This window comes from Lynx canadensis, chromosome A1 (assembly GCF_007474595.2).
Source record: "Lynx canadensis isolate LIC74 chromosome A1, mLynCan4.pri.v2, whole genome shotgun sequence".
Lineage (NCBI taxonomy): Eukaryota > Metazoa > Chordata > Mammalia > Carnivora > Felidae > Lynx > Lynx canadensis.
The window spans coordinates 11,923,233-11,936,456 of NC_044303.2; the positions used below are offsets into that span (position 1 = coordinate 11,923,233).

The 13,224-nt window shown below is 47.4% G+C and overlaps 1 protein-coding gene across 1 annotated transcript in view; it reads left to right on the top strand.

The window, feature by feature from the left end:
* Positions 1–2,832: 2,832 nt before the first annotated feature.
* KL (klotho) overlaps positions 2,833–13,224 on the top strand; it is a 48,387-nt gene continuing 37,995 nt past the window's right edge. Inside the window, exon 1 of the mRNA XM_030308947.1 lies at positions 2,833–3,657. Coding sequence (XP_030164807.1) covers positions 2,833–3,657 — 825 coding nt within the window. The remainder of the gene's footprint in view (positions 3,658–13,224) is intronic.

Genomic DNA, 13,224 nt, shown 5'->3' on the forward strand with positions numbered 1-13,224 from the left:
ATCAATAACTTCACCTTCATATTCAAAGCACAGCAAGTAATTAATCTCTTGTTTGCCGGAGAACAAAGCACTAAATGAAACCCACATTTTAGAATTCGAAGGTGGCTGTGAAAGACGAGAACCAAAATAAAACTGAACAAGTGAGGGGCAACGCGAGCAGTTACTCACGCTTCAGGAACCCGCCGGTCAATAACCACAAACAGAAACTTGATAAACAGCAAGTTCTGGAAATAAACCTTAATTATCATGAATGTTCATCGTCGAGTTAAATTAACTATCACCTGGGAATATCTCTGCAAATGCGGGAGCCTTTGATGTCCAACTTAGGAGAGATGAACTTCAAATGTGAGCATTAATCAACTTGGTCATTCTTTTTAACCACGGCTCCAAAAACAAAACAAAACAAAACAAAACAAAACAACAACAACAACAACAAAAAAAAAACCACTTCTCTCTCTTTTTTTAAACTGTTGGTTAAATAAAAGTAGCAATAAATACAATCTGCCCTGAACAGACCATACATCAATACGTGAACACTTAGCCTAAGCTACTTTTCCGTGAGACCCATGATGCATTTCTAATTGAAACTTAACAAGCTACGATCCAGCAAATGCTCCAGTCGTCAGCTCTAGAAGGGAAATGTGGTCCTGCACGCAGACATAAATGCTTTTTGATTTAGCGGGGAGCGAGTGTGCCTGCGCAGTTGTGTGGTATGATTTTTTTAATTGCTTAAGTGTCACTGTTTGTTATTTCACATTTATTGAAAAATGTAAATGCCACATGTAAAAGAATAGCAGTATGTCTTGTTCCAGTCCGATGGCTTAATCTTACTAATCACGATAATATATGCTAGCTGGAGTTGGGAATATTTAATAAAATACTGGAATAAATTTATTGTGCTAACATGTAAAGGAAATTAATAAAAGCACCTGCATTTGCAATGTTCAAAACTTTACCAATTTTAAATGTGTAAGAAACAGCACAGGGATGATCATCCCACAAGGACAGACGTACTCATACCTCGGCGGAGATCTTAGTCATTCAGCACAGGCACAGGTGTGCTGGGAGTGAGTCCCACGGTACTGGAGGGGGAGGGAGATATTTGCAGGATCTTACATTTGTCTGTGTTTTCTGTGATGGAGTCATCTGTGTGCACATTTTTACGTTTGCATTTCACAGGCCTCAAAGGTGGCAGAGTAGACACAGACATCTGCATTTTACATATGAGAATCTTAAGCCTTGGAGAAGAGATTGTTCCAAGATCACAGAGGTGGAGCCCAGGTCGCTCCACTCGCCACCAGATGGACATCAGTTATTCGTAGGTCATGTATACACATCTTCAAATGGACACTGTGTCCCCACAACCTGTCAAAAGGGCTCTCTCTCAACTGGGTTGAAGTCACCAATCTCCTTTGTTGTAGTGGGTGGGAGTGGTTGCTTGGGCTAAATCCCTCCTCCCCTTTCCCTTCTCCGTTCAGGAGGCATTGGTGGGACCCTGGGACCCTGGGCTCCACCAGAGCTGCGTGCAAAACTTTACACAGATAAGTGACTTGCTAAGTCAGAGCTGAAAGCTAAACCGTGATTATTCATAAAAGGATTTTTTTTTTAAATAGGTAAATAACAGTTACTCAAAGTTGAAAACTTGGTACTTCGTTTTTTCTTAAAAAACAAAAATGTGTAATAAGAACAATCAAAACTGTCGTTGACAGGAACTCGCCACCTTTCCCTTCCTTTGAGCCGTGGGCAAGTAATTCTGCAACGTCTAACTCAACAACCGGCGCTGGTTTGAAATGGTTACAAGAGGGGCGCCTGGGTGGCGCAGTCGGTTAAGCGTCCGACTTCAGCCAGGTCACGATCTCGCGGTCCGTGAGTTCGAGCCCCGCGTCAGGCTCCGGGCTGATGGCTCGGAGCCTGGAGCCTGTTTCCGATTCTGTGTCTCCCTCTCACTCTGCCCCTCCCCCGTTCATGCTCTGTCTCTCTCTGTCCCAAAAATAAATAAACATTGGAAAAAAAAAAAAAAAAAAAAAAAAAAAAAAAAAAAAAAAAAAAAAAAAAAAAAGAAAAAAAGAAATGGTTACAAGATAACCGTATGAGGGAGAGTAAAGCAAAGTGTCAATGCAACCCACGCGTCTCCTTTGTCTTCCTTGAAGGCTTTCTACACGGGTCCCTGGGGACCGACCCTCCGTCCCTGCGCGTCCCTGCTCTCCCTAAAGACTCTAAGAAAGTCCGCCACCAGTCGCTGTCTCAAGGCATCCCGAGTTCCCACCTGGCTTTCCCCACCTTACCCTCCCAATCGGTTTCAGGCAAACGGCTCTAACAATGTCGGCCTAAAGCTGTTCTCGGCCTTCGAGTGGAGGCCACGAGAAAGCAGGTGCTCCCCCACCGCCGGGCTCCGGGAGGGCAGGCAAAGAGCCCGCGCTGAGCTCGGGGAAAGTTGGTGGGCCGCCTTCCCTCCTCGACGAACACCCGCTCCGTGGCTTCTCCCAGGGGAAAGAGAAGGTGGCCGGGAGGCCGCTTGCGTCGCCAAACATCCCCCCCCCCGCGCTCCTGGGAGCAGCGAAGGACAGGTGCCTTTTCTCCGACGTCCCCGAGAGGCGGCCGCTGCACCTCGCTCGCTGCCGCGCCCCCTCCGCGGCACGCGCTCGCCCTCTGCGCCCCGCGCCCTCCCCATTCCCGGGAGCGGGGAGGCTCCGGCTCGCAGGTAATTATTGCCAGCGGGGCCCGGCGGGGAAGCGGGGGTGGGCGCGCCGGCAGGGGCGGGCGGCGCGGCGGGGCGCGGGCATAAAGGGGCGCGGCGCGGTGCGGCGCCCCAGCGCCCGGCTCCCGCGAAGCATGCCCGCCCGCGCCCCGCCGCGCCGCCCGCGGCCGCCGCCGCCTCTGCCGCTTTCGCTGCTGCTGCTGCTGCTGCTGGGCCTGGGCGCCCGCCGCCTGCGCGCCGAGCCCGGCGACGGGGCGCAGACCTGGGCCCGCTTCGCGCAGCCTCCGGCCCCCGAGGCCGCCGGCCTCCTCCACGACACCTTCCCCGACGGCTTCCTCTGGGCCGTGGGCAGCGCCGCCTACCAGACGGAGGGCGGCTGGCGGCAGCACGGCAAGGGCGCGTCCATCTGGGACACGTTCACCCACCACCCCCCGGCGCCCCCCGGCGCCCCCCCGGTAGCCCGCCCGCCGTCGGGCGCCCCGTCGCCGTCCCCGCCCGCTACCGGGGACGTGGCCAGCGACGGCTACAACAACGTCTTCCGCGACACGGAGGGGCTGCGCGAGCTCGGGGTCACCCACTACCGCTTCTCCATCTCGTGGGCGCGGGTGCTCCCCAATGGCAGCGCGGGCGCCCCCAACCGCGAGGGGCTGCGCTACTACCGGCGCCTGCTGGAGCGGCTGCGGGAGCTGGGCGTGCAGCCCGTGGTCACCCTGTACCACTGGGACCTGCCTCAGCGCCTGCAGGACGCCTACGGCGGCTGGGCCAACCGCGCCCTGGCCGACCACTTCAGGGATTACGCCGAGCTCTGCTTCCGCCACTTCGGCGGCCAGGTCAAGTACTGGATCACTATCGACAACCCCTACGTGGTGGCCTGGCACGGCTATGCCACCGGGCGCCTGGCCCCTGGCGTCCGGGGCAGCGCGCGGCTCGGGTACCTGGTGGCGCACAACCTCCTCCTGGTGAGTTCGAGGGGCCGGGCAGAGGGCCACGCGGGGAGAGGGCCTCTGGAGATGCCAGGGGCGAGTGGGGGGCCGAGCCTTCAGCCTAGAGGAAGTTCCATTTGAACACATTCCTGAAGTCACCTAGGGTTGGCATCTTGCGGGGGGGGGGGGGGGCTGAGCAGCTGGGGCTTTCCTGGGAAGCCAGGCATTTGGGAACGGGGAGAGAGAAAGGAAAGTTCCTTTCTCTGGGTGTATGGGAATCCCTAGAGGTAAGGAGGGGACGATTTCCCAATAGTAGCTAAGGGGAGAGTGAGGAGGGTGGATGAAAGAAACAGGTTTGTTAGGAAGACGAGCAGGTGGCATTAGCCTCTGCTAGAGTTTGTGGAGATGTCATGGGTTCGGTGTTACTCCAGTAAGATCTGTGGGGTGTGTGTGTGTGTGTGTGTGTGTGTGTGTATGTGTGACACAGAGAGAGACAGAGAGCGAGAGAGAGAGAGAGAGAGAGACCCATGTTCACAGTGCAGCAGATGCAAAGATCTCAAAATGGCATCTCCTGGAGAACTGAGCTTAAACTGTCTTTGGAAGTTCTTTCTATGGCAGGCAGAACTGCGTCCATCAACCATACTAATCGTCAGGGCAGTGAAGACCCCTTGGACAATCTTAAACAGGGCTGTAGCCGTAAAAATACAGAAGCAACGACAGGATGATCTAGATTGTGCCCTACAACAACAGTATTCCCAAGATCCTTTCTCCAGTTCAGAGGACTCCTTGGTGATGAGATGATCCTTAGCCTGACGTAATTGATTTTGACACCCTTGTGCAGAAGGCTTAGTACATCCTGACGGCAGGAGTTCTTGATATGCCACGATCAGGTTGTCTCTCAGTTCTTCTTCCTAGTTCTTCACTCAGTGCTCAAGATTAGGTCCCACTGATTTGAGGGTTCCTTTATGATAATGTCAGTCGTTGGCACATTTTGTACAGAGTTTTATACCACGAGAGAAAGAGGTTTTTTTCTGTATATGTGCAAACATTTTAATAAAAGTGTTTACATGTCTGACTTCTCGTACTCTATTTTGGTGACTAGTGGGCTTACGGAAGACCTATTTTAAATTGAGAATTAAGCCACAGATTTTGAACAAATTCAAGATGAAAACCACTTCTACACACTTTTCATGGAAGCCACTGAGGCAGAACAGGACTGGGTTGTTGAGGTGACTAAGCACTCTGAGCTCCTGGTAATGTTGGAATAATGGCTAAATAAGACTGTATGTCAGCTCCTGTGTGCTACCACGGGGCATAGAAGAATGTTGGATTTGTTTGACAACAAAATTGTGATTTCAGATTGATACATATTCTTCTCGTTAAGATACTTTAGGGCAATAGTAAGAAACTTTATCAGTCTGTCAATTCTTTAAGGAACCAAAATATCTTAAACACCACCTGTTCATTGTTGGTGATAGAAAAGGTATGGGAAGAAATGGTCCCTCTTTTGAAGAGAGCATAAGCAAATTTTAGTTCATACCAGAAACAAACAAGAAATTTGTAGACCAGCTGGAGGGTCCGATAGACCATTCCTGCAAAATCACTACTTTAGATTTAAATCATACAAGTTCTATTTTTAGAGTGCATGTATTAAACTCTGTATGTATACAAAAAGTCATCAGTTTTTATTGCAGTGACTTACATGATCCTTTCACGTATAAAATCAGGACTGGGGACTGAAGGAGCTTTCTAGTAGACTGGTATTTGAAATGGTAAACATGCTTTTTTTTGATCCTTGTTCCCACTCTTGGCCCTCTGATTAACTTTTCAGTTATAGTTTTGTGTCTTTACACACAAAAAAACTTGACAAACACTAACCATCCTTCCCAGAAACACAGTGGACTTTGTATTCATAAGAAATTAGTTAACAGGTGGACGTTTGGTTTTGCTGAGGCTGCAAACAAAATGCTAGTAGCTGTAAAATATTAATTTTGCTTTCAAATTTCTTTGGTTTGGAATGTAGCCATTCTTACATACTATGAAGATGTAACTTGTCGTTATCAAAAACAATAGCTTAATTTTTTCATATGAGATATTTTCATTGTGTTTTCAATGTTCTTTCTTGGTGGCTGTGTTAGGGACAGGAAGGTAGGGAAGTTTGGACCTTATTTGAAAAGGTAAGACATATTGTGCATATATGGGTAATAGAACATTTCAGCCAGGGCTTAGATATTGCTGTTAAGGCCACTAAGCCCCTAGCATATTCTTTTGCATTTGGGGATCTGATGCTGGTGAAGGAGCAAAGTGGCCAGCACCCCTTCCCTGCCCCATTGTGTGCTTCCACTAATTTGCAGACTAAAGAGACCCCCCCCTCCCGGGGAGACTGGGGATTTGAACCAACCTTCTCTCCTAGCCGCCCACCCTCACCCCTGCGCTAACCCCGAGTTCAAGAATCGTTGTCTGATGGCCTGGAGGACAGGAGGCAGGTCAGACAAACAGCAGGTTGAATAATGGAGGGTTCTGCTCAAAATGGAAGTCTCCATATTCTTTTGGGTTCCTGGTACTGAGATAAACCTTGAAAAAATGTGTGTGTGTGTGTGTGTGTGTGTGTGTGTGTGTGTGTGTTTAAAAGAGAGCCAGAGTCAGAGACTGGGAGAAACAGAACTAAAAGGTTTTCCCCAGAGAGCTCTAGGACCCCCGGGTTGTTTTGCTCATCTGAGTATAACCCAGAAAGAGGACACACCTTTTCTCTGTGACTTGTAGAGAGACTGCTATACCTTCACAGCTCCTGATGTCCCCTGAGAAACTAGCATTGAGGCCTGTAGTTGGGCTTCTGGCCCCAGCAGTGCCTCTGAGTTTTTATTCTGCCCATGGGTTTCTGAGAAGGCCAGGACCGAGCTGAAGGTACGCGTGGGCTTCCCATGTGGGAGTCTTGCAAATGTTTGTACAGGGAACCTGTGGAAAAAGACACTTTCTTTCACTTAGGACGTGGGACTAGGCGAGAATACTTGGGATGCTAATGGGTGGTACAGACATGATTGGCATCGAGCAGGCTATGCATTAACATCAAAGCTCACATCTTAGCCGATCTGTCTGCAGCATTTGTCTAGACACTGTTCTCTTTCTTGACACACTTCCTCAACTTGACTCTCTTGCTTCCCTTCTCAGCTCACTGGAGATTTCCGTGTCCTCCTCACCTTGCCTCTAGATATTGGAGGGCCCAGGGCTCCATCATGGCACCTTTTCTCTAGATTCACTCCAGGTGAACTCTTTGAATGCTCTAGATCCTGATGACTCCAAGTTTGGGGTCTCCAGCCAGAACTTGTGCTCTGAGCTCCAGACGGTCCTGTGCTTCCCATACCCATTATGGCAACTCTGAACTTTCAGTTGGTCGGGCCCCAAGCCTTAACTCTTCCCTTTCTCTCACATCTTGCAATCTATCAACAAATCCTACTGCCCTACCTACCTTCAAAACGTACCCAGAATCCAACCACTTCTCCTTCTATCTGGAGCTACAGATCCAAGTCCCTGTCAGATTCTGCCTGGATAATTGGAATAGACTCGTAGCCGATGCCCTTGCTTATGCCCTTGTGCCCTGTGGTGTTTCATGATGGACATTCTCAAGGATATCGTCCTGTGTGAGCAAGACAAAGTCCCTCATTTATTAAAATCCCACCTTTCCTTGAAGAACCAGTTCACATTTGAACTGGTCTTCCCTTCGGTTCCACACCCGAATGCCGTATCTTCCTTCCCTGGACCCCACTGTGCCTCATTTCTGATGCCTTCTACCACACGCCTCCTTCATGTGACCATTTCCTCCTTTCACTGCCCCACTGGCTGGGCAATTCCTTAAGTAAGGAAGTCATATTCACTTGATCTCTCCTAAAGTGCCATCTTGTCCTTGGTAGGTGCTCAGTGAGTGCTCCTGGCCATTTAATAGCCTGACTTTGCCTTTATAATCTGATGCTCCTAGGGTTTTCTTTCTTTGTCAGTCTTTCTAGCCACTCTCCAATGGGACGAGGAGTGCCAAATCCTAACTGCGTAGAGGATCAGCAAGCATAATGGGGCAGAACGTGACATTTTCAGTAAAAATTTAAGGTTCATCAGATTTATGATTCCATTGTAAAGATTACCAAACAATTAAAAACTATAGTCCCTATGCAATATTATGAAGAAGTTTCCAGAATTGGAGGTGGGGGAAATCTCCTGGCTGGCTTTAGTAGTATGTTGAAGTAGCTTTGTTATCTAGTTGAGTTTTCATTTCCCAAGTAATAGTGGAGGCAATTTATCTAGCAGATACATGCTCAAATTATATATGCCACGTACTTTTGGGAGGCACTTTACCAATTTTCCTCTCACTGAAATATATTTGGTGCATAGAGGGAATAATCAACTGGGTTGAACGTTAAAGTATTTTATAGAATACTGCTGAATTCCTTAGTGTGTTTAATCATAAATAGTTAAAAATATCTCCCAAAGAGCTTGACTCACTCTTCTTTGAATAGCTGACTGAACACGGTGCTTTTTTTAAAGGTTACAGTCAAGTCCAAGAAGAATTTTAAGAATAGAAAAAGGACTATAATAAATTCAAATAATTTCAAATAATTTCAAAATGGTAGCAATGTTTAACAGTGTTAATAAAAAAGAGGAAAAGTACAAACTACTCAACCTTCAAATAATGTCCACGTGTACTTCTTTTTTTTTTTTTTTAATTTTTTTTTTCAACGTTTATTTATTTTCGGGACAGAGAGAGACAGAGCATGAACAGGGGAGGGGCAGAGAGAGAGGGAGACACAGAATCGGAAACAGGCTGCAGGCTCTGAGCCATCAGCCCAGAGCCCGACGCGGGGCTCGAACTCACGGACCGCGAGATCGTGACCTGGCTGAAGTCGGACGCTTAACCGACTGCGCCACCCAGGCGCCCCCACGTGTACTTCTTAAGTACAAAGTGAACGAATGTTCAACTGTGTACCTGGCTGTGGAGTTAGTCATGACTTTGGCATATAGAAGTCTTATGAGTTCTATTAAGTGTTCAGACAATATGGTTGCTCTAAGCCAGAATTTTATTATAATTAACTTGTACAAAATGTGCCTTTCTTTCCATGAATGTCATCTTTTCAAGGCACCAGGGAAAGTTTAGGTGTAGGAGGAGAATAGAATACATGCTTAATGGGAGGACAAGAAACAAAGAGTGGATGAGTAACAATACACAGTGTTAGTGAGTCCTCCGGGGTCCACACCTCCTCAGAAACTACTAATTTACACTTGTCACTCGTACTTACACAGAGAAGCATCGTCTACCTTTTGTATGCTCCGTCTTGGTACAAAGTCAGTCTGAAGGATCACTCTACTTCTTTGCCGCTCCATCTCGGGATAAACTGTTATTTAGCCTTCAGACTCCACACTGATATTTCCGTTACGTGCTAACAACAGGAAGAGTGGATTGTTTTACTCATTTGTGACTCCTTGAGGTCCCAGACTGTAAGATCATATTTATTTTTCAATTTTTAGTGCTTACCTCACAGAAGAATACGATCGATATAATTTTTAATGAAGGAATAAATGCAGATGTAAAATCATCTCTACTTATTTCAGTATGTATGTCCTTTTTTTCTCTCTTCTCAATTGAATACTTAAAGTCTGTTTTCTCACACAGTGTCTGGGGAGGAGTTTAAAACCGTGAGGAAGAACAGGGAAAAAATTCCTGCCCAGATAGGTGTATGACCTTTGTGCATTTCCAGGGCAAGTAATACCCGCATTTCATCCAGTGACAAAGAAAGAGGGGAAGGGGAAGAATGTGGCTGTGTAAGTGCCCCACCTGGAGGCTGTACCGTCCTTTCTACTCACATCGCGTTGGCAGAGTTCAGTCAAGTGGTGTAAGGAGCCTGGGACTTATTGTCCTGCTGCATAGCCAGGAGCTCAGCAGATAATTCTAGTTGCGTTGAAACCAGGTGGAACCAGATCTTTCAGGCAACCAGGGATCTCTGCCACACCGCCTATCTCCCAGGCATATTGTGAGAAGGAAAACAAAATCATAAATGTCAACATGTTTTGAAAAATGGAAAGAACTCTACAGAGGTGAGGTATGAATTTATTGTCAATCATAATAATAAAAAAAGCAAAACCACGAGCTATTTAGGAGAGAGGAATTAGACAAATACTTTAGAAATTGTTGCCCTACTTAACTTCTTCACATGCAACTTATAGCACTCAATGGAACAAAATTTTCACAGTTATTGCAATAGCGTTTGACCAAAGATTATTCAAATCATTTTTGGAATGATCTATTTTACCCAAAACACATTACCAACTACCTTTGTTTGGACCCAGTTTGGTGTTTGAAAGAAATATACTCAAGTTTACAACTGCTATAATTTGATATGTTGACCAAACTAAAGATAACTATTTCGTGAACTTTTGTGGTCTCAGTCTGAGTAGATTTTTTATTGATAACATTATTGTTTAAAGTATAGACGTCAGAACATCATCCATGAACCATTATCTTTGTGGTTTGATGAAATACTCAAAATAAACGAAAAGTTGTGACGTACGTTAAGTGAAATACAGTGGTTAAGCAAATACTATTTCCATGCCTGTAGTGCATCTTTATTTGATGGTTAGAAGGTTAGAAATATAGGGGCGCCCGGGTGGCTTTGGCTCAGGTCATGATCTCGCCATTCTCAAGTTCGAGCCCCGCGTCGGGCTCTGGGTTGACAGCTGGGAGCCTCAAGCCTGTTTCCGATTCTGTGTCTCCTCTCTCTCTGCCCCTCCCCTGCTTGTGCTCTCTCTCTCTCTCAAACATAAATAAACATTAAAAAAATTAGAAAAAAGGAAAGAAATACAAGGGGCTGGGGAAATCCCAGGTCACATTTCTTCTCAGGACAAACCACTCCCAGTGACTCTCCTGGGGTCCTCTAGCTTCTGCTCGACTATTTGCAGGAAGAGGAACTCAGTTCCTCCCAAGTAATCCACTCATTCTCATCTTTTATATTGAGTGGGAAGCCTGTCTCTTCATTTTAGGACTTCAGTACAGGACTTACCCCTGGTTGGCTCTTGGCCTTTCCAAATCTCAAAGAATAAAACGAACTGCTTTTTGATGAGACAACCTTTCAAATATCTGAAAAGGCCACTTTGTTCTTCCTAAGTATTTTCTCTTCATGCTGAAGTCTGCCTCAAGGAGAATTAGAGGAAGCCGGACATTTAGCCAAGGCCCCCTTCTTGGGAGCCTGCCATGTGGCAGGCAGGCATGTTGTTGAATTCTGAGAATGCAAATATGACCCTAGAGAGGCCTCTGTATCTTCTCACACTTGAGGATAAGGTCGAGTGGGAGGTGGAAAAGTTGACCTTCCTGTTTCTCCAGGGGTGGGAAGAGGGGCATGGTCTTCAAGGAGCAGAGCCCTCCAGGGTTGGTTCTCAGACCTGCGTGTGTCCCACCATCCTTAACAAGGGGCTGGAGATGGGTGTAGATGTAAGGGGCCGGAGGTTTCCAGACTCTGGATCCTGCAGAGAATAGGGACCTCTGGCTGCATTTACACGTTCTTTTTGTGAGGGACCAAGGGATGGCTCCAAAGCCACAGGGGAGGTGAGGGGTGGTAGGGAATGTACGTCATCTCCAGGCACCTGCAAATCTTTGGGGGGGTGCTCCTCCTCCTTCCTGTCTGACACCCCCTTCTCTCTGGATTCCTCCTCATTTGGTCTTTTCCCTCCAGCCCCTTCCCCTATCAGTGACATTACTTCTCTCCTGGTGTTGGCTTCTCTTTACTCAATGTCAGGCCTTTCTGCTGGGGCTTGGCAGAGGCAGGGGGAGGGAAGGGTGGCAGGGTCTTTCGTTCTGGGATCAGGTACAGCTTCCCTGAAGTGATCTGAAGCCAAACGGAAGTCATAGCACAGATATTTTCAAAGTACACTCTTTGGGCTGCGTGAGAGATTCAGCTTCCTCTTGTTTACCTAACGTGGGCTGTGTTTACCCTGAACCAGTCGCTTGGCCCTTTCCACCCTTCCTGGTCAGGGTTACATGTCACAGCCTCCCTGGACCCACAAAGGACAAAAACTTCTCTCTGAGTCTGCAGGTCTGTTCCAGATATACAAGAGGCTGTGGCTGGGGGGAGTGATGGCGGTTTAAGGGTTTAAGGGAAAGGCTCTCACATTTCCACAAAAAGAAGGATAAGGTAAGACCCCTGCCCTCATGTCCCTTAGAGGTTAGTAGGGGAGATAGGGTTGTCAAATAATTACATTGAAATGTGTAAGTGCCTTCATAGAAGTGAGTACCAGGGACGGCGCGGGTGCCAAGAAAGGAGGGATGGGTAAGAGTTTTGGGGGTAGTCGGGGAAAACTATGCTGGTGAGATCAGGGGCTGACAAGCACTTCTGCAGAGGGCCAGGTCTTAGGCTTTGTGGGTCATGCAGTGTCTGTCGCAAGCACTCGCTTGTGTCTGTGCAGTTAGAGGGTGGCCATAAGCAACGTGTAAATGAACGGGCACGGTTCGTTGACAAAAATAGCTGTGGGCTCCTATCGCTGGGGCTGGTGTGCAGGCACCCAGCATAAGAAGGGCTTGTGATGGTCTGGGAGAGCGGCATGCGGTTGGGGTAGGTGGCAATTCGCCCCACAGGATCGGTCGTTGGAAGGGCTGAAGCATCGGGGGAAAGGAGGGAAAGAAGCTGGAAAAGCAAACCTAGAATTTTTCAAGTCCTCTCTTAGAATTTGAGTTACAGAACCAATTGTAGCTGCCCCAGATGTTTAGGGCGCATTTCTTTTCCTGGACGCTGACTGAGGATAATGCCGTCCAAGACTGCATTAACCGTTTTGGCTGTCACCTCCCCGTGGACTGGCTTAGTTTGTAGTCAGTTAAAGCCTCTCGGGCTTTTTAGTGTTTCCCTGTGTAAGTTGCCGTTAAGCCAGACCTCTCCTGAAATCTTTTGTCGCTTATTTTTGAACTTTTAATCTTAGTAAATCTCATCTTCACTGGGCAACAGAGGCAGTTACCACCGATGGATAATTCAGTTAAAGGAATAGCGGGACGTGCATACAGTGGAATAGTATTTGGGTATTAAAAAGTTGATATATGGTGATTAAAAAGTTGCACATGGTATGTTGTTAAGAGAAAAATGCCAGTTGTAGTATGCTTCTTACATAGCTCTGCTGATAACGACATGTGACTAAGTAGCGAGCACTTTACAGTTCTTGGGCTGTGCGGGGCTCTCTCTAGCCCCTTCCTGACATAACCAAAACTAGATTTGGCATTCCTGCTTGGTGCTTCCATAAAATCCTGTATTACTTCTCTAACCACACTTGACCCATTTTACTGAAGTGATTTGTTTGCTTGTCTTCCCTCGACAGACCTCAGCTTTGAGATGCCAGGAACCATGTTTATATTCCTGTTTTATACCCGGAGCCTCACAAGGGAGGCATGCAAGGGAGCACGCAGATGTTTGTTGCAGGAATGAGAGAACACGCCCCCTCCAAGAACGGGGAAAGGACAAAAGTTAACAGTGGGTTATTTCTGGATGGTGGGATTACAGAAGACTTTAGAAAATTTTTATTTTTGAGAGAGATAGAGCATGAGCGGGGAGGGGCAGAGAGAGAGGGAGACACAGAACCTGAGGC